Source organism: Setaria italica, chromosome VI (assembly GCF_000263155.2).
Source record: "Setaria italica strain Yugu1 chromosome VI, Setaria_italica_v2.0, whole genome shotgun sequence".
Lineage (NCBI taxonomy): Eukaryota > Viridiplantae > Streptophyta > Magnoliopsida > Poales > Poaceae > Setaria > Setaria italica.
In genome coordinates, this window is record NC_028455.1 from 4,676,766 (window position 1) to 4,696,400 (window position 19,635).

The following is a 19,635-nucleotide window of genomic DNA, read 5'->3' on the forward strand; positions in this document are numbered from 1 at the left end:
TTTGGTTTCTTCATGCTTAGTCTCAAACTCAAAACTCTCAAGGAACACTGGATAATTCGTTTCTACTTAGGTTTCTTCGTGCTTGGTCTCTTTTACATTTAGCATTGTGACCTCTTTTAATCTAATTCCTTTATTTTTTTTCCTGATCTCACCACATGGGAAAGGCCCATGGGCAAGATAGGCCTGTCATTCTGTTTGGCTTGACCAAACCACATTGTTTATCATTCCGTTTAGACCAAGGGATAAACCGTATTGGCTGAAAATTTTATGAAATAAAAAAGTTTAGAATTGCTCAAAGTTTGCATTGCGCTCCTAACTTTTGGCCACGCGATTGTAACAAAAGTAGCGCGCAACCTGATTTGATTTTGCACTACTGGAAAACTGAACATTCATCCTGAGGCTCAGTACCGGTTGCATTTTAGCTCGGTACTAATATGAGCATTAGTACCGGGCCTGAAGCCTGGTCCCCAACGAGGCTCCCGTGAACCCCTTTAGTATCGGGTAGAGGCTTCACCCGGTACTAAAGGTTGCACATTACTGCCGGTTGAAGCCTCCACCCAGTACTAATGTGTCTAAGGACCTTTAGTACCGGTGGAGGCTTCACCCGATACTAATGTGCAACTTTTAGTACCCAGTGAAGCCTCCACCTGGTACTAATTTGGACTTCACTAGATTGAAGTCCACCGCACACATTCGCTCCTCACCGTCTTATTCGCACGCCCCTCTCTCTCTCAAACGGTCCTCCTCTCTCCCCTCTCCCCTCATGGCGGCCTCGCTTCTCTTCCTCTCATAGGCGCACCCCTCCCCTCCCCTCACGGCTGCCCCTCCCATCTCCCCTCTGCGCGCCCCTCACTGCGACGCCAGTGAGGAGCGGCGGCGGGATGAGGTGAGGCGACAGCACAGCGTGGGGAAGCGCAGAGGCGGAGTGGCGAGTAATCGCGCGGGGAGCTGCAGCAGATGACGGCGCGTGGAGAAGCGGGATCTGCAGGCCGACGCAGTGGCAGAGCGTGGAGGTGCGACGGGAGCAGCGGGATCTAAGGGGTGGCGGCGCGGTAGGATGAGGTGCGTGGCCTCACCTCTCTCTCTCTCTTTCTCTCTCTCTGGCTGAGGGTGGCCAGCGGCGCGAGAGGGCCAGCAGAGTGCGTCACGAGGGTGGCTGGCCGGGCAAGAGGGCCGGCAGGGGGTCGTAGGGAGGCGAGGTGGTGGGGACGAGGGCCGGGACCAGGCTCGGCAGATAAGGACGAAGGGCGGTCGGCGATGACGAGGAGGAAGGGCGGTCGGCGATGACGAGTCGGAAGGGTGGCTCTCTCTCTCTTCGGTGCGGGGCTCAGGTGATGTGTGGTCGAGGCTCCAGCGCTCAGGCAGACGGCGGCGGGGTGCGGCCGAGGCTCCGGTCAGCGAATTTCTTTTTTTTAATTTTTTAATAGCTCTTTAGTATCGGTTCTTTGACCCAGTACCGAAGGTGGATTCCTAGTAGTATCGGCGTACAGGTCAACTAACTAACTAGCAAATAAACTATGATTTTGCCTGTTTCAAAATACGATTTCACTCCTATACCACTCCCAGAGAGCAACACACTAAAATGCCATTATCATTCGTAGCCGCACCGCTCTTACGAAGCTGAATCCATGTGACCAACAGCTCGAATTGGCGAGGAGGGATGTGTCAATTCAAATGAGCAGCAGCTTGACTTGGCAAAGGGGGTTATGCAATGAAGCTCCCACAAGTAGGTCCCTAATTTGGGTATATTAAGGGTATGTTTGGTTGCTTGTATCATTTGATTCATGTATGGAATAGTTCAAAATAATAATGATTCTTTTGTTTGGTTGGGTGAATTGTACCAACCCATCCAGGATAAAGCCATCCCACTTAATACATTATCTACTAACAGGAATGAACCATATGGTACAAGTAAATTGGTTGAACCTCACCATGCAGGATCATCCATCCATGCATCACTCGTCGTTATTTTGTGGCCATCTACTACATGCGTATTCTTATGAAGCTGCAACCATTGTACTTCAATGTTGCAATGCTAATTTGTTTTTGTTTATGTTGTATAATATGTGACTTGAGATGTTTTTCACTTGGTGATCTTTTATGTTGCAATAAGTGATTAAAGACATTGGAAACAAAGAATTTGGGATGGTTAGCTTATCTGTTTGGTAATAACTTTGTTTGATATTGCATTAGGGCTTTTTATATGTTGTGATGGGTGTTTTTAGATGTTTCAACTTTCATCATTAATTTTTGATTATTTTTAATGACTCACATTGTGATTTAGGGGATTCAAACTCAAGTGACTGATGGGTTCATACAAAATGTTGCGTGAAACATGTTGCGATGTTACTGTGGAAGTTTTTATTGTGCAACTGGGTGCGTAATAAGCTATTTTTGCACCTTTCTTGATGTTTGAAACGATAGTATACAATATCGGCATAGCCCCGTTTTCCATGTTGCGAGGGACGAGCATCTGATAGATGTCTAGCGGGCAATGCCATATGACTCCTAAATTGCAAGGTTTGAAAAGCAACCTAACCATGAACAAATCCGATATGATATGATATATCCTGAGGCGATGATGACGATGTACATCCGATATATTTTGGCCCCGCGGGGGCAAGAATTTCAAAGTTTCGTGCGCTCAAAACTTCCAACCTGCATATTAAGCACTACAAAAACACAAAACTTATGATGAACTGATTTTTCATGGGATCAGAACAGATTAAAAGAACCCTAGTACCCCAGTTTGATCAATTACGATCAAATCTAGAAGAAAATAGCCATTGCTTTTACTAAAAAAAACAAGCCATTGCTTATTTTGTTACAGTTGTTTCCTGCTACCAACTTGGATGACCACACACGTAGATCGGTAGATGAGCAGAACACACCGGATGAACTAACGGTGGCATGCACTTGGCCGGATCAGTCGCCGCGCCGTTTGGCGGCGAGGCACCGGCGGATGTACTCCTTGTCATCCGGCGGAGGCTCCTGATGACTGCGCTTGCGCTCCCGCGATCCGTCCCAGACGGAGGGCGCGCCGTCGTCGTTGAACTCGGGGTACCCGCCGTAGTGGTACCCGTAATCATGGCGGGGCATGATGGGCGGCGGCAGCATCAAGGGCTTGGGCACGACGGACAGCGGCGCCACCTCCGTGACGCCGACGTCGCAGCGGACGGCGAGGCAGTCCTCCTTGAGCAGGCTGTCGCGCCGCCGCTCCAGCTCCTCCCGCGTGATGAACGCGGCGTAGCCGCGCCCAATGTCCTCGGCCGCCGCCGCCTGGCCACCGCTGATCGGGGCGACCGCGAAGCCGTAGTCTTGGCCCAGCAGCAACGCCGTGGGCCTGGTGAGCGTGAAGGTGCCCGTCTCGGCGGGGAGCTCGTACGCGGCGTTGCCGGCGAGGTCGAGCAGGCTGAACTTGTACTGCGCCCGCACGCGCTCCTTCTGCTGCTGGTACTGGTAGCCGACGAGGCGGAGGTAGAGGGCTATGGCATCGGACTCGTCGGCGGAGGCGTCGGCGCCGTTGGGGTAGTAGTCGACGCACCACTGGCGGCCGCCGACGGTGAAGACGTCCGAGGTGATGCGCTCGCCGCCGGGGAGCGCCTTGGTCCAGGAGTAGCCGTCGATGCGGAGCACCAGGAACCCGCGCGCCGGCTTTGCGACGAAGCACGAGGCGGAGCGCGACGAGGGCTGGCCGGCGCCGGCGGACAGCAGCGGCGGCGGCAACGACGACATGGCGGCGTGGGTTTCGAACCCGGCTGAGAGATCAAATCAAAAGAATCGTATGATCTCCTCGCGTTCCTCGATGGATTTGATCGATTAGTGTGGATGCCTTAAGCCCTCAAGGCCTCCGCGTGTCGGGCCGGGATAGAACAGGAACAGGAACGGTTCTTCATCAGGGAGAATCGATCGAGATCGAGTACCTTAATTAGTTCCCTTTTTCTTGACACATAACAACGGCGGCCATTTTATTATAGCAGTCAACAACACAAAATCGATCTACAAACGTTCTCAGCCATTTTCCCATCTCGATCTACCCTGCTAGCAGCCTAGCACCAACTTATTAACCTGCCATGTCGGCGGCGGCGGCGCTGTTCTCAGCCGGCGTCAGCCCGCCGTGGCGCTCCGCCTCAGGCGTCGTCGCCAAGGTAGCCAGAGGCTTCCACGTGCTCCGCATCGACCTTCTACTCGTGGAGCAAGACGATCTCCGGCGGCGAGAGCATCCGCTCCGTGTTCACGGTCGGTGGCTGCGGCTGGCACGTCCACTACTACCCGAACGGCGCCGACGCCGCCAGGCCGGACTCCGGCTCCATCTCCTTCTACCTCCGGCTCGACGACCACGAGGCTCGCGTGCGGGCGCATGCAATACAGGCTCAGCTTGCTCGGCCCCTCCGGCGACGCCGCGTACGAGCTCCCCGCCAAGCACGGGCCCCGACGACGACGACTACGGCCGCGTGCACTACTACGAAGACTACTTCGACGAGGATGGGAACGAGATTGAGAAGGAGGTGGGGCCGCCGGAGGAGCTCGGGCGTGGCTACGCCGACTTCATCAGCAAGGAGGAGCTCGAGAGGCGGCGCGAGACCGTACTCAAGGACGACTCCCTCGCCGTCCTGGAGCTCAACGGCCTATACCTCGGCCAGAGGTACCGCCAAAGGGTCCCAAGGCTCAACTACACCGACGAATTGAAGAGGATTCCGACGACGACAAAACGCCGGGCCGCCGCCAGCCGGATGATAGGCAGTACATCCGCCGGTGCCTCGCCGAACAGCGCCACCGCGAGTGAACGAAGGCGGCAAGGTGGCTGCAATCATCATCAAAATCCAGATGCATTTCTGGATGGATTTCCTTTTTTTTTTCGGAATAAACTTTGCAATTTGTTCCGATTAGATCCTCCTCGCGTCTCTTGTAGCGATCAAGTAGTCAGTTTTGATTGTGCCCCGAACAAACAACACTCGGGATCATCTTATCTTTGGATCCGCCTTGCATACCCAAAGTAAGAGAACTTGTAGTTGGTATGAGAAAAATTTAATAAAGTTTGTGTGGTTGGTTTAATGAATTCATCATAAGGTATGAAAACACACACGTACGGCGACACGACCTAAAAGAATTAAAGAACAAATTAGAAATTAAAAGGTGGGAGGAGAAGAAATCAGATACAAACTACGATATGTATAACTACCAAATATATTTTAACACAAAAAAATATTTTATTAAAATAGAAATGTATCTTATATTGTGTGCTGTGTGGCAAGACGAGATAGATGAAAACAATGAGGCAGAATGCAAAGTTGAGTGCAGCCCACCCCACAACTTGTGTAGAGTTCTGCAACTCTCAACTTTTTTAGTGGAGATTAAGTTTTGTGTTTATGTGTACTTTGATAAAAAAAATTACATTGCAATTTGTACTTTTGCTTTATTAGTTTCATATAATGCACTTTTAAAAAGATTATGCTACACTAGAAGTAGCAACGCACAGTATCTTTCACCAGCCACAAGCGAATAGCTAGCGACGCAATACCTCAAAGTTTGTGCAGATTTTAGGGATAATATCAGCAACAATTGATTTTGTTACTGTCACAAAAATAAGCAACAAATGATTTGTTTGTGAAGATAAGGATTATACTGTACCTAACCGGCTAACCCTAGCTAGCTTGAACCGTACTCAACGGAAGTTAACAAACCCGCGTATCTCCATTGCACGATATATACGAACCCCGGCCGGCCGTCAACACAAGCCCCTCATCTCTGCCTCCTCATCTACTCCCTCCGTCAACACAATGTCGGCGGCGCAGCCGCTGCTCTCCGCCGCCGTGCGGCATCTCTCGCGCTCCGCGTACGGTGTCGCCGTCACCCCGGCGCGGGGGTTCCAGGTGTTCCGCATCGACGGGTACTCGTGGGCCAAGACGCTCGCCGCCGGCGAGCGCATCACCTCGGGGCACTTCATCGTCGGCGGCCGCTACTGGCTGATCGACTACTACCCCAACGGCACCGACAGCGCCAGGGACACCGACTCCGGCTCCATCTCCCTCTACCTCCGCCTCGCCGGCGGCGCCGGCTACGAGAAGGAGCGCGTGCGGGCGCAGTACAAGTTCAGCCTCCTCGACCCCTCCGGCTTCGCCGCGTACGAGATCCCGCCCGAGACGAGCATCTTCACGTACCCCGGCCGCCAATACGGCCACCACGGCGACGAGGTGACGGGGGACATCGGCGTCGGCCTCGCCAACTTCGTCACCAAGGAGGAGCTGGAGCGGCGGAGCGAGACCCTGCTCAAGGACGACTGCCTCGCCATCCGCTGCGACGTCGGCGTCACGGAGCTCGGCGTCCTCGCCGTCGCGCCCAAGGAGAGCCACAAGACCATGCAGCAGGACGACGGCGACGACTCCGACTGGGAGGGCGGAAACCGCGAGAGCAACAGGCGTCGCCGGCAGCCGCCCCTGGACGACAGGGAATACATCCGCCGGAGCCTCGCCAAAAACCGCCGCGCGTCAATTATCTAGCCGGCTAGCCGCGCATCAGTTGTCGGCAACCAATTATTAAAATGAAGTAGTATCTTTTTTCTTCTTCTTGATGAATTGGTTCGATCATAGTCAAATTTGGTTCTTCGAGGATATGTTGCTGTTAGGGAGTCAGATTTTAATGTCCTTCGGTTTTTTTTAGAGGAATGAACTTCCGTTAAACCAACGGCACGGCAAGATCGCCGGCAACCAAACTCACCGCCCCGGCCGGAGGTTTGCAGATGAACTTCGATTTTTGTTTGCATATAATCGCTAAATTTGATTGGCATACCGCGCTACCGATTTCCACTGCCCTTTGTAACAGCATAGGCCAGCTACTATTCATGTAACTTTCCACTAGTTCATTTTTTTATTGATTAATTATCCCTATTTTATGGGAATCCTCTTCCATTCTATCCGGCTGGGAAACACATGACTGATGGGAATGTTCGCTACTGCTTCGATCAAGTTGAACGGTGAGTTCTAAAGGTTTTCCTGATGTACCAGTGTCTATGTCGCTTTCCAAGTAGTCCTTTCTTATTTAATCAACGAAAGGGCTTAAAAATCCAGAACCGCTAACAAAGTTTTCATCCATATGAAACAAAAATTATTTTCATTCTTCTTCTCCTCCTCTCTTTCACTACTACAGTTGGATCTGTTGTTTTTTATCGAGGAATGGGTCCCATCTTTTAAACCATCTATGCCCTTTTAACATTGCACAGATTTCAACAACTAAAAACCAGTTGTCATGTGGCCCATCTATGTGGACAATTTGATCTAAGTACATTGTTGTTGCCGTTACCTACCATCTAGCACCCATTATATGGACTAATTGGTCTAAATGCATTGTGGTTGCCCTTATTACCTACCGTATATCAGTCATTATGCTAATGCAGACCATGCAAGTAACACCCTAGGCCTTGTTTTGAAACGCAACGATCTCCTCCAATCCACATGTATCGAGAGGGATTAAGATAGAAATGAGTTCGTTTTCCACTATTAAAACAAGGTGTAGTTCGCCGACGTGGCTGAGGCAAAGATATTTTTGGCTAGGTTGACTTGCCAAATTGGATGCTCGGTGTCGCGTCTGGACAAGTAAAGATGCTTGAAAATTTCCCTATTTCTCAGTGGTTGCTCCCGATGGCATATTAATTAGGTTGGGCTCATCGTAACGGAGGGAAGAGTCCATGAGGCTTTGGGTTATCATCTCAGTGCTTTCCTAGTTGCCGATATAAGATCTCCTCCAACAGTTGAGCCAGCACACTAGCTCTAAGCTTGTCCATCTCCAATGGTTTGTCTCATAGCACATTGCTCAAAGCACCTTGAGTTATACATCTTCTCTCACATCCATAAAATTTGGGATCCACTTTCACTCTATGAGCTATCTCTTGAAGAAGAGATAGTACACTCTCTAACACTAGTTTGAACGCCTCGACCTCCACGCCGTGCATGGAGGGACAAGGTCAAGGGAAGAAGTGTTGTTTAATACCGACACATGGGCCCGACACTTATTTGGGAGTAAACCATTTAATGATGGAAGAATTATAGTGTTGACTATATCCTTGGTGAACAATGCTACAGAGAACGTGCTATCCTAAGTGTCCCTGATTAAAGCTGTTAACCTTGCAAAGGGGAAAAGGGCAATTAAATATGCACCGACCTTCCAAAGATAAAAATCAAAAATTAAATGCGTAATATGCATCTTATTAGGAAGGCATACAAATTAAATCCAGCTATCCAAAAAGGTGCCGGTGCATTTTTATTTGATTGACAAATTTTAAACGCTTTATTTACGCACAGTTTTGACAGCTGGCACTAATTGGTTTTGATTTTAAAAACGAGCCCCTGAGCAAGTACAAATACTAGTCCGAGGCCGCAACCCCCCGTCACTCTTCCAAACTCGAAACAGCCCGCGATAAGGACGACACGATCCAACTCTCTCATCTGAGAGCTCCAAAAAGAGACCGAAGAATCCGGCCTCTTACAGGGGAGAACGTCGACAGATCGAGGCCGGGTCGGGGGGAGAGAGCGGACCAAGATACCATAGCCGGAGCAGCCATGCTCTTGGCCTACTACCTCCTCCTCTTCCTCCTCCACCTGTCCGCCTCGACCTGCGACGCCACCAGCCGGAACCAGCACCTCTTCCTCCCCTCGCCGGCAATCCATGATCACCGCCACGCCGCCAACAAGGTACACATCAAGCTCCGTATACACGTTAGATGTCGAGTTCTGCACGGCAAGTGTTGCTGAATACTGATCGAGCGTGGAATCTATCCGTGCATGCAGGATTTGTCCTACTACGATGCGCATTACTACCCTGCGATGATGGCGCGCCGTGGAGGGCCGCCGCCGCGGCCATCGCCACCGGGCGTGGTGGCGAGCGGCGTCGAGGCCGAGCCGCCGCCCTCACTGCCTGGCGTGGAAGCGAGCGGTGCCGGCGGCGGAGGATGCGCGCCGCCGCCACCGCCGGAGAAGGAGGCCAGCGCCGCGCCGTCGCCGTCGCCGCCGCGGCAGGTCGACGACGGCGGCGGCGAGCAGGAGGAGAGCGCGACGGACGACGTCGGGGTGGACTACGCGGGGCCCAAGACGCACCCTCCCTCGCACAACTAGGAATAGCTAGCTAGTAGATGATGGCGATCAGTTTGACGCGCACACGCATGCTGCACAGATCGGCAGCAGATGCATGCGTGTGATCTTATATTGGTTAATTTGTGACTTGGCGTCATTAGTTGTTATTAGATATATATCGATCTGGTTAGTGAGTAATTAGCACTAGTAGTAGTATACTGTAAGAGCATGCTTGATCACGAGAGGAGGTGATCTTCGTTGTCCATGCATAGTATAATGCTGCTGAGTTTGTTTCTGGCTTGCTCTTTGACTTGCAATCTTCTCTTGAGGCCGGCCGGCTGGCGATCAATAATCTTCTCAATCAACTAGTGCCATATATGTAATATAAATATATAATGTGCCATGCATGCTGGTTTTCTTTTTTCTTGTTTGCACTGACCATGCTTTTAAGTTTTTGAGCGTGGCAGAGTTTGAAAATGCATTTCGTTTTTAATCTGCCGGTTTTTATCAAGTGATATCGACATAACGTGTACATTCAGGATTAAACTGGACTAACTTAGCCTCTTGAACATTCAGGATTAATACTACAAAACTCATCATGTGGATTTATGCTCCTACTAGTACCAGGTTAACAGGGAACCTATGTAAACATTCAGGAACACTGAACACCTCCTGGATTTCAATTAAGAAAAAAGAAACATGCATCTTCAACAACATCCAGGAGTGCTCCATGAGACCATGAAACAATTATGTTTGCCAGATTAGGCTGTATCATCCTAGTCGAGCTAGGGTGCTCAACCAACCAGTACCAGTACTCCATGACCATGCATGAACCACAAGCTATGCCTGCATGCCGGGAACTAAATTGAGTTAATGTGCTAATGGTCAGATTGGCCATGTAGCCTTAGCTGTAGTAGCTAGTGGCTAGGGTTTTGAAAACGAGCTAGTCATATCTTGGGAATGTTGGAACAGATATGGCTGCACCATTGACCCCTTGTTCGCGACATGTATGGCCTGGCCAGGCCAGCAGGGTTAATTGCTGCAGAGGAGGAAGCAGCTCGGCTTGGTGTGGCAAGTTAAGGATGCGTGCTGACTTCCATGGAAGCGCACGCACTTCCCCGAGAGGACCTAGCCACCTAGTAAACGCTTAGCTAGCCTGCTGATCTAGCCATCAGTCCAAGTCTGAGCATGTTGACTACAAGCACCGTGCTATATCTGCTACGAGTGTGACTCGCAAGTTTACCTACTGCACGAGAGGTTACCTACCTCTGTAGCAGCTACGTACATTGCTGCAGCATACAGTATCCCACGAGCAAAGTTGCAGAACAATGCAAGATCAAAAGCAGGGATGATCGATTTGGCATGAGCTCCTGGGTTATTTCCCAAAGGACAGGGAGGATACCCGCATGATTTTTTGTCGTCCATATTTCAACAACTATATTGTGGCTTAAGTGGCTATCAGTCTCAATAGGAAAGTGCTTGCATGGTTAAAATGTACAAGTTGTTACGCGAGGTGTTAGCTCCGTTTGGAACAACTTAAATCCTACTTATGAACAAAATAAGCTGAAACTAGCAGCCAAATGACGCATTTTTTCAGATTCTTCTAGCCGCGCTTCTCCCCACCGCTCCTATTTGTACTAAAACGTAGAAGCTGGATCAAATCGGCTTCTCAGGGAAGCATTTTTTAAATTTTTGTGCAGTTTATTTGAGATGCGCTTCTCCTCGTTGTTTGTACCAAGGCTGTTGTTGGTTCGACGAAAAAAAGAATTCTTGGGTTGGGCTAAACATAAACAGTAGAATAGGATTTTATTTTTATATTTTTTATTTTAGTATTTTGCAAAAATATATGTTAAAACAAAAATTGCAAAACTGTACCCATACTGTCATTTGAAACGGCTATACCCAGTTCAACTGGCGGAAAGAGAACTGTAGCAACCTTACCGTCGGTTCAACCGACGGAATTTCCCTTCTCTAGACAGCATATATTCAAAAAATCATAACTAATTTATATGAACTCGGATGGAGATAATCTTTATATGAAAATGTAGATATCGACAACTTTGTACAAACGTTTTTCATTTGGAATCATATTGGTGCTCAAATAATCGACACAATGTTCAAATCTATTTGAGCACCAATATGATTCCAAATGAAAAAAGTTTGAATCAAAAAGTTGTAGATCTCGTCAAAATCTACAAGTTTTATGCAAAGTTTATCTCCATCCGAGTTCATATGAAATAGTTAAGATTTTTTGAAAATGTACTATCCAGATAAAGGAAATTTGGCTGGATTTTAGATTTGAATATTGTATCGATTATTTGAGTAACAAGATGATTCCAAATGAAAAATATATGAACTACAAAGTTGTAGATCATGTCGAGATCTACAATTTTCATATAAGTTTATCTCCATTGGAATTTATATGAATTAGTTTGATTTTTTAAAAATATGATATTCAGACAAGGAAAATTCCACCGGTTGAACCGGGGGTAAGGTTGCTATAGTGCACCTTTCGCCGGTTAAACTGGCTATAGCCGTTTCAAACGGCGGTATGCATATAGATTTTCTATTTTTTAGTTAGACATATATTTTTGCAAAATGCTAAAATAAAAAATAAAAAAATAAAAAAAATTCGGGCTACTTGCTTAGTAAACAATAGGAAGACCCACACATTTTAGCCCAGCCCACAAAATTTACGGCCACAAACAGCCAGTCACGAGACGTCCAGCAGGCCCAGCACCAGCAATCCCACACCTCTTGACTCCTGAGTCCTGACCTCATCCACTCCGCAGTCAGTGCTCCACGACCACACACAAACTCGCCTCCGCGTTGACCGCGCAGGGATCCCACTCCAGCCCATCCCCACCGTCCCTCCCCGATCCAACGTCCCACACCACCACCCGCCCAATGGGCGGTTTCCCGTGGCTCCCGCGCCCCATCCCCGGACGCGGTCCACATACACCGCCCCATCCCCCAGCACCGCCTCAACCCGCACTCCATACACCGAGCCCACGCGCACGCCAGCGCACGGTAGCCAACCCGGCGCACGCTACGTCTATAAATAGACCCCTCTCCCCGTTCCCCTTTCCCCAACCTCGCGGCGGGGGCGAGCGATCTGTGCTCGGGGCCCGATCCGCTCGATTCCTACCCGGGCGGGTGGCTTGGTGCCGCGCGGCGGCGGCCGGGGGGCGCAGGCGGCGGGGGCGCCGCGATCTGAAACCCTAAGTGGTGGTGGTAGCCGCCGGCGGCGGCGGCGCCGGGTGGGGCCGGGATGGACGCGAGGTTCCCGTACTCGCCGGCCGAGGTGGCCAAGGTCCAGCTCGTGCAGTTCGGCATCCTCAGCCCCGACGAGATCGTAATACCCCTCGCCCCTCCCATACCCTCCCCTCCGCCGCCGGCTCTCTTAGCTTTCGTGGTTCGGGCGGGTTGAGTGGGCGGGCGTAGTGTTGGTGGACTCTGAGATGGGTGTTTGCTAGCTTACTAAGTTGGTCATGAACTCGAATTCGATTGCAGGACAGGATTCAAATTCAGTGCACGTTTTGCTGTAATTCGTGACGGGTTTGAGTGGGTTGAGCTTGAGTACCAGCTTCAGAGTGTCTGTTTTGGTGAATTCAGTAAATTAGAATGTGTACAACTGTATAGGCTTTCATATTCCTAAAATTTTGAGCATCCTCAAGTAAGAATTGAGTGTACCGCCACTGTGACTATTGGAGATATGTGATTTTTATCTGCAAATAGCACTGCCCTGTTGAGATCTATGGTTATAAGTTTGAATGTAGCACTTATGCTTTGTGATTTTGAGAAATATGAGCAACTAATGTGCTGTCGATGTCGTGAGTCTTAAATGCATGGTATAGTTTCAATTCAGTATGTTGTGGCTGTGCGATTTGCTGTTTGGCATATCTGTATACATATACAGTGATGAAATCAATTTTTGTCGTAAGGTTCTGATTCAGTCAAGTTCAACGGCAACTGAAACGGTTGTGTGTCTGTACGGATATAAACACGAATTACTTGCTAGTTAACAATAAAGTGGCATTAATGATGAGTTCAAATGTATATTTTTATTGGGCTCAATAGTAACACTTCATTAAAAAGTTCATCCTGTTCATATGCCGTGCTTGAGGAATGTATTTCTGGGGACAGAAAATGATTACTATTTATTGCTTTCTGCCTTTGTAGAGACAAATGTCGGTGATTCAGATAGAACACGCAGAGACCATGGAGAGGGGGAAGCCGAAGCCTGGTGGGCTCAGTGACCCTCGATTGGGGACTATTGACCGGAAAATCAAGTGCGAGACATGCATGGCAGGGATGGCGGAGTGTCCAGGCCACTTTGGACACCTTGAGCTTGCCAAGCCCATGTTCCACATCGGCTTCATTAAGACTGTGCTCTCCATTATGCGCTGTGTCTGCTTTAACTGCTCCAAGATCCTCGCGGATGAGGTACAATTTCCTGGTTATGTTACAGGATGTGTGTGTATATCTTACTATACTTGATGGAGTTATGATTTTTATATGACGCATGGTAAACTGAAATGATACGAGAACCTTCTGTTTTCCTGCCATTCATGCATATAAAAATTTTGCTTGTTGTTTTTATTGTACTCGGTGGTGTTCATCGTTAGCACCATTTCTCACTTTGCACGAACTTGTTCAGGTATCAATTTGGCATGTAAACTGCAATTGTTTTACCTGTCCTTTATCTTCCCTCAACGTAATATGTATTTATCCTTTGTTCTAATACGTTTGATGAAGCTTGTACGCTGATGTGCGACTGTGCATAAGTGTATATTTTGCATTTATTGTATTAGCCCCTTGCCAAAAGCTATTTTGTCATGACGACAATGGAACCTGACCGCACACAAGTTTTGAGTCTTCCACGTGTTCTTAGGATGTTTATCATGTTTACCGTTTATGTTGCCAAACCTTTATGTCATGTTATTTACCCTTTATCCAATTTTTGTCATGCAGGATGATACCAAATTTAAGCAGGCTCTGAAAATCCGGAATCCAAAGAATAGATTGAAGAGAATATATGATGCTTGCAAGAGCAAAAAGGTCTGTGCAGGTGGCGATGACCTTGATGTTCAGGAGCAGCAAGACACTGACGAGCCTGTTAAGAAAAGAGGTGGTTGCGGTGCTCAGCAGCCAAATATTACAGTTGATGGTATGAAGATGGTTGCAGAGTTTAAAGCTCCAAAGAAGAAAACTGATGATCAAGATCAGCTCCCTGAGCCAGTGGAACGAAAGCAAATCCTCTCAGCTGAGAGGGTATATCTATATCTCTGCTCAATTCCGCAAGTCATTCTGTGAATGTTCTTGTAATCATGTGGTTTCTTACATGGCTTGTTTGACCAGGTCCTTAATGTTCTTAAGCGTATAAGTGATGAGGACTGTCTTCTGTTGGGTCTGAATCCCAAATTTGCCCGTCCTGATTGGATGATACTTCAGGTTCTTCCGATTCCTCCACCCCCTGTTAGACCATCTGTCATGATGGACACTTCTTCCAGAAGTGAGGTAAGCATAATACCACTATAGTTATTATGAGTCTAATGGTTGTTGCATGGATAAATAATGCTCCCTGCTATTATTCTAACATATAAGTTTAAGGGCTTCTACATCAGCCCCTGCGTAAAAGAAAGGCATTTTTTTCACAGCTCACTGTTATTCTTCTTGGTCTTTCTGTTGCAAACAGGATGATTTGACGCATCAATTAGCTATGATAATACGGCATAATGAGAACTTGAGGAGGCAAGAAAGAAATGGCGCTCCAGCTCACATTATAACAGAGTTTGCTCAGCTATTGCAATTTCATATTGCGACGTACTTTGATAATGAACTTCCTGGCCAACCCAGGGTGAGTAGGTCGAAATGTTATTTATGTTGAACTTCTGGGCACCAGGATAAAGTCTAATCTTTATTTTTTTGTTGAAATTCTTAGGCCACACAGCGTTCTGGAAGGCCTATCAAATCAATTTGCAGCAGGCTGAAAGCAAAAGAAGGCCGCATTAGAGGAAACTTGATGGGAAAGCGTGTTGATTTCTCAGCCCGTACTGTTATCACACCAGATCCAAATATAAACATTGATGAATTAGGAGTGCCATGGAGTATTGCTTTGAACCTGACATATCCTGAAACTGTGACTCCATATAACATCGAGAGGTGAACTAGCTTGCTGTTATTGACAAATGTTATATAACCTCTGTGCTTTTGCTGACCATCTGCAGTTAAATCCAATTATTCCAGGTTGAAGGAACTTGTGGAATATGGGCCTCACCCTCCCCCAGGGAAGACAGGCGCAAAGTACATTATCAGAGAAGATGGTCAGAGGCTTGATCTTCGATATGTGAAGAAAAGCAGTGATCAGCATTTGGATCTTGGTTACAAGGTGAGTATTAACTTCTCAATAATTGTGCTTTTCTAATGATGTCATTGTAAATTTGTTTTATGTTCTACTCACGTTTTGCCTGATTTCCTCAGGTGGAGAGGCACCTCAATGATGGGGATTTTGTTCTTTTCAATCGGCAACCAAGCCTTCATAAAATGTCTATCATGGGGCATCGCATCAAAATTATGCCCTACTCAACTTTCCGGTTAAACTTGTCTGTCACTTCACCATACAATGCTGATTTTGATGGGGATGAGATGAATATGCATGTCCCCCAGTCATTTGAGACCAGGGCAGAAGTTCTAGAGTTAATGATGGTGCCAAAATGCATTGTCTCTCCACAATCAAATAGGCCTGTCATGGGTATTGTGCAGGACACACTGCTTGGGTGTCGAAAAATTACTAAAAGGGACACTCTCATTGAAAAGGTATATAAAAAAGAAACTTCATGCTCACCCTTTCCAGTTGTATTCTGTTCTGTTTTGTGGCTCATTTAAAATTCTATTGCAGGATGTATTTATGAACATCTTGATGTGGTGGCAAGACTTCGATGGAAAGATTCCTGCACCTGCCATTTTGAAACCTAGGCCAATTTGGACTGGGAAACAAGTTTTTAACTTGATTATTCCTAAGCAAATAAATTTAATTCGGTTTTCAGCCTGGCATTCTGAAACAGAAACAGGATTCATTACTCCTGGTGATACGATGGTCAGGATAGAGAAGGGAGAGCTTCTATCTGGTACACTGTGCAAAAAGAGTCTTGGAACAGGCTCTGGAAGTCTTATCCATGTCATTTGGTAATCATACTTCATCAAAATTTTGTGACTTGAGAGTTGCATATGAATAAGAATTTTGAATTCCATTTTAACTTGTTCTTTTCAGGGAAGAGGTTGGTCCAGATGCTGCACGCAAGTTCTTAGGTCATACACAGTGGCTTGTCAACTACTGGTTGCTTCAACAAGGTTTCAGTATTGGAATTGGGGATACTATTGCAGATGCGGCCACCATGGAAAAGATTAACGAGACAATTTCTAAAGCTAAGAATGAGGTGAAGGAGCTTATCAAACAAGCACATGAGAATCATTTGGAAGCTGAGCCAGGACGCACCATGATGGAATCATTTGAAAATAGAGTGAACCAGGTACGATCTTTCTTGTTGCTCGTGTTGTTAGTAGCCTTTGTTAGTCTTTGGAGAGGAGTATTTGCCTTTTAAGTTGAGTTGTTTAACTTGAATCCAATTCCTTTCCATTCCAGGTTCTTAACAAGGCTCGTGATGATGCTGAGGGCAGTGCGCAGAAGAGTTTGTCTGAAAGCAACAATTTGAAGGCTATGGTCACTGCAGGCTCAAAAGGTAGTTTCATTAACATTTCACAAATGACTGCTTGTGTCGGACAACAGAATGTTGAGGGCAAGCGGATACCATTTGGTTTCATCGATCGAACGTTGCCACATTTCACAAAAGATGACTATGGTCCTGAAAGTCGTGGTTTTGTGGAGAACTCTTACCTTCGAGGCCTGACACCACAAGAATTCTTCTTTCATGCTATGGGTGGTAGAGAAGGTCTTATTGATACAGCTGTCAAGACTTCTGAAACTGGTTTTCTTTTTTCTTGTTTGCACTGACCGTGCTTTTAAGTTTTTGAGCGTGGCAGAGTTTGAAAATGCATTTCGTTTTTAATCTGCCGGTTTTTATCAAGTGATATCGACATAACGTGTACATTCAGGATTAAACTGGACTAACTTAGCCTCTTGAACATTCAGGATTAATACTACAAAACTCATCATGTGGATTTATGCTCCTACTAGTACCAGGTTAACAGGGAACCTATGTAAACATTCAGGAACACTGAGCACCTCCTGGATTTCAATTAAGAAAAAAGAAACATGCATCTTCAACAACATCCAGGAGTGCTCCACGAGACCATGAAACAATTATGTTTGCCAGATTAGGCTGTATCATCCTAGTCGAGCTAGGGTGCTCAACCAACCAGTACCAGTACTCCATGACCATGCATGAACCACAAGCTATGCCTGCATGCAGGGAACTAAATTGAGTTAATGTGCTAATGGTCAGATTGGCCATGTAGCCTTAGCTGTAGTAGCTAGTGGCTAGGGTTTTGAAAACGAGCTAGTCATATCTTGGGAATGTTGGAACAGATATGGCTGCACCATTGACCCCTTGTTCGCGACATGTATGGCCTGGCCAGGCCAGCAGGGTTAATTGCTGCAGAGGAGGAAGCAGCTCGGCTTGACCCTTCTTTACTTCACTCCCAACTTTGGCACTATGCAAAAAGAAGATTCCCCATCACATCAAACTTACGGTGCATGCATGGAGTACTAAATGTAGATGAAATTAAAAACTAATTACACAGTTTTGTTGTACTTTGCGAGACGAATCTTTTGAGCCTAATTAGTCAATGTTTGGACAATAATTCACAAATACAAACGAAACGCTACAGTGTGCTACAGTGCTGTAACAGTAATTTAGCACCTCCCAACTTTAGCAACTAAACAAGGCCTTGATGTGGCAAGTTAAGGATGCCTGCTGACTTCCATGGAAGCGCACGCACTTCCCCGAGAGGACCTAGCCACCTAGTAAACGCTTAGCTAGCCTGCTGATCTAGCCATCAGTCCAAGTCTGAGCATGTTGACTACAAGCACCGTGCTATATCTGCTACGAGTGTGACTCGCAAGTTTACCTACTGCACGAGAGGTTACCTACCTCTGTAGCAGCTACGTACATTGCTGCAGCATACAGTATCCCACGAGCAAAGTTGCAGAACAATGCAAGATCAAAAGCAGGGATGATCGATTTGGCATGAGCTCCTGGGTTATTTCCCAAAGGACAGGGAGGATACCCGCATGATTTTTTGTCGTCCATATTTCAACAACTATATTGTGGCTTAAGTGGCTATCAGTCTCAATAGGAAAGTGCTTGCATGGTTAAAATGTACAAGTTGTTACGCGAGGTGTTAGCTCTGTTTGGAACAACTTAAATCCTACTTATAGACAAAATAAGCTGAAACTAGCAGCCAAACGACACGTTTTTTCAGCTTCTTCTAGCCACGCTTCTCCCCACCGCTCCTATTTGTACTAAAACGTAGAAGCTGGATCAAACCGGCTTCTCAGGGAAGCATTTTTTTTAATTTTTGTGCAGTTTATTTGAGATGCGCTTCTCCTCGTTGTTTGTACCAAGGCTGTTGTCGAACCGTTGGTTCGACGAAGAAAAGAATTCTTGGGTTGGGCTAAACATACACAGTAGAATAGGATTTTATTTTTATATTTTTTATTTTAGTATTTTGCAAAAATATATGTTAAAACAAAAAAAATTGCAAAACTGTACACATACTGTCATTTGAAACGGCTATAGCCAGTTCAATTGGCGGAAAGAGAACTGTAGCAACTTTACCGTCAGTTGAACCGACGAATTTCCCTTCTCTAGACAGCATATATTCAAAAAATAAAAACTAATTTATATGAACTCGGATGGAGATAATCTTTATATGAAAATGTAGTTCTCGACAACTTTGTACAAACGTTTTTCATTTGGAATCATATTGGTGCTCAAATAATCGAGCACCAATATGATTCCAAATGAAAAAAGTTTGAATCAAAAAGTTGTAGATCTCGTCAAAATCTACAAGTTTTATGCAAAGTTTATCTCCATCCGAGTTCATATGAATTAGTTAAGATTTTTTGAAAATGTACTATCCAGATAAAGGAAATTTGGCTGGATTTTAGATTTGAATATTGTATCGATTATTTGAGTACCAAGATGATTCCAAATGAAAAATATTTGAACTACAAAGTTGTAGATCTCGTCGAGATCTACAATTTTCATATAAGTTTATCTCCATCTGAATTCATATAAATTAGTTTGATTTTTTAAAAATATGCTATCCAGACAAGGAAAATTCCACCGGTTGAACCGGCGGTAAGGTTGCTATAGTGCACCTTTCGCCGGTTAAACTGGCTATAGCCGTTTCAAACGGCGGTATGCATATAGATTTTCTATTTTTTTATTTAGACATATATTTTTGCAAAATGCTAAAATAAAAAGTAAAAAAATAAAAAAAATTCGGGCTACTTGCTTAGTAAACAATAGGAAGGCCGACACATTTTAGCCCAGCCCACAAAATTTACGGCCACAAACAGCCAGTCACGAGACGTCCAGCAGGC

General features: G+C 46.5%; 3 protein-coding genes across 3 annotated transcripts; 2 read left to right on the plus strand and 1 right to left on the minus strand.

The window, feature by feature from the left end:
• Positions 1 to 2,925: 2,925 nt before the first annotated feature.
• Positions 2,926 to 3,735, minus strand: LOC101779918 (BTB/POZ and MATH domain-containing protein 4). Its single transcript, XM_004974367.1, has one exon. The coding sequence runs from the start codon at positions 3,733 to 3,735 to the stop codon at positions 2,926 to 2,928; it is 810 nt and encodes a 269-aa protein (XP_004974424.1).
• A 2,045-nt stretch (positions 3,736 to 5,780) lies between these two features.
• Positions 5,781 to 6,500, plus strand: LOC101780331 (BTB/POZ and MATH domain-containing protein 5). The gene has a single exon (XM_004974368.1). It carries the CDS (start codon positions 5,781 to 5,783, stop codon positions 6,498 to 6,500), a length of 720 nt encoding a protein of 239 aa, XP_004974425.1.
• A 5,668-nt stretch (positions 6,501 to 12,168) lies between these two features.
• LOC106804399 (DNA-directed RNA polymerase II subunit 1) lies at positions 12,169 to 17,250 on the plus strand. Its single transcript, XM_014805388.2, has 11 exons — positions 12,169 to 12,420; positions 13,248 to 13,511; positions 14,040 to 14,339; positions 14,427 to 14,585; positions 14,764 to 14,925; positions 15,010 to 15,230; positions 15,315 to 15,456; positions 15,549 to 15,884; positions 15,967 to 16,253; positions 16,339 to 16,597; positions 16,711 to 17,250. Exons 1-11 carry the CDS (start codon positions 12,337 to 12,339, stop codon positions 17,077 to 17,079), a joined length of 2,583 nt encoding a protein of 860 aa, XP_014660874.1. The 5' UTR covers positions 12,169 to 12,336; the 3' UTR covers positions 17,080 to 17,250.
• The last annotated feature ends 2,385 nt before the right edge of the window (positions 17,251 to 19,635 follow it).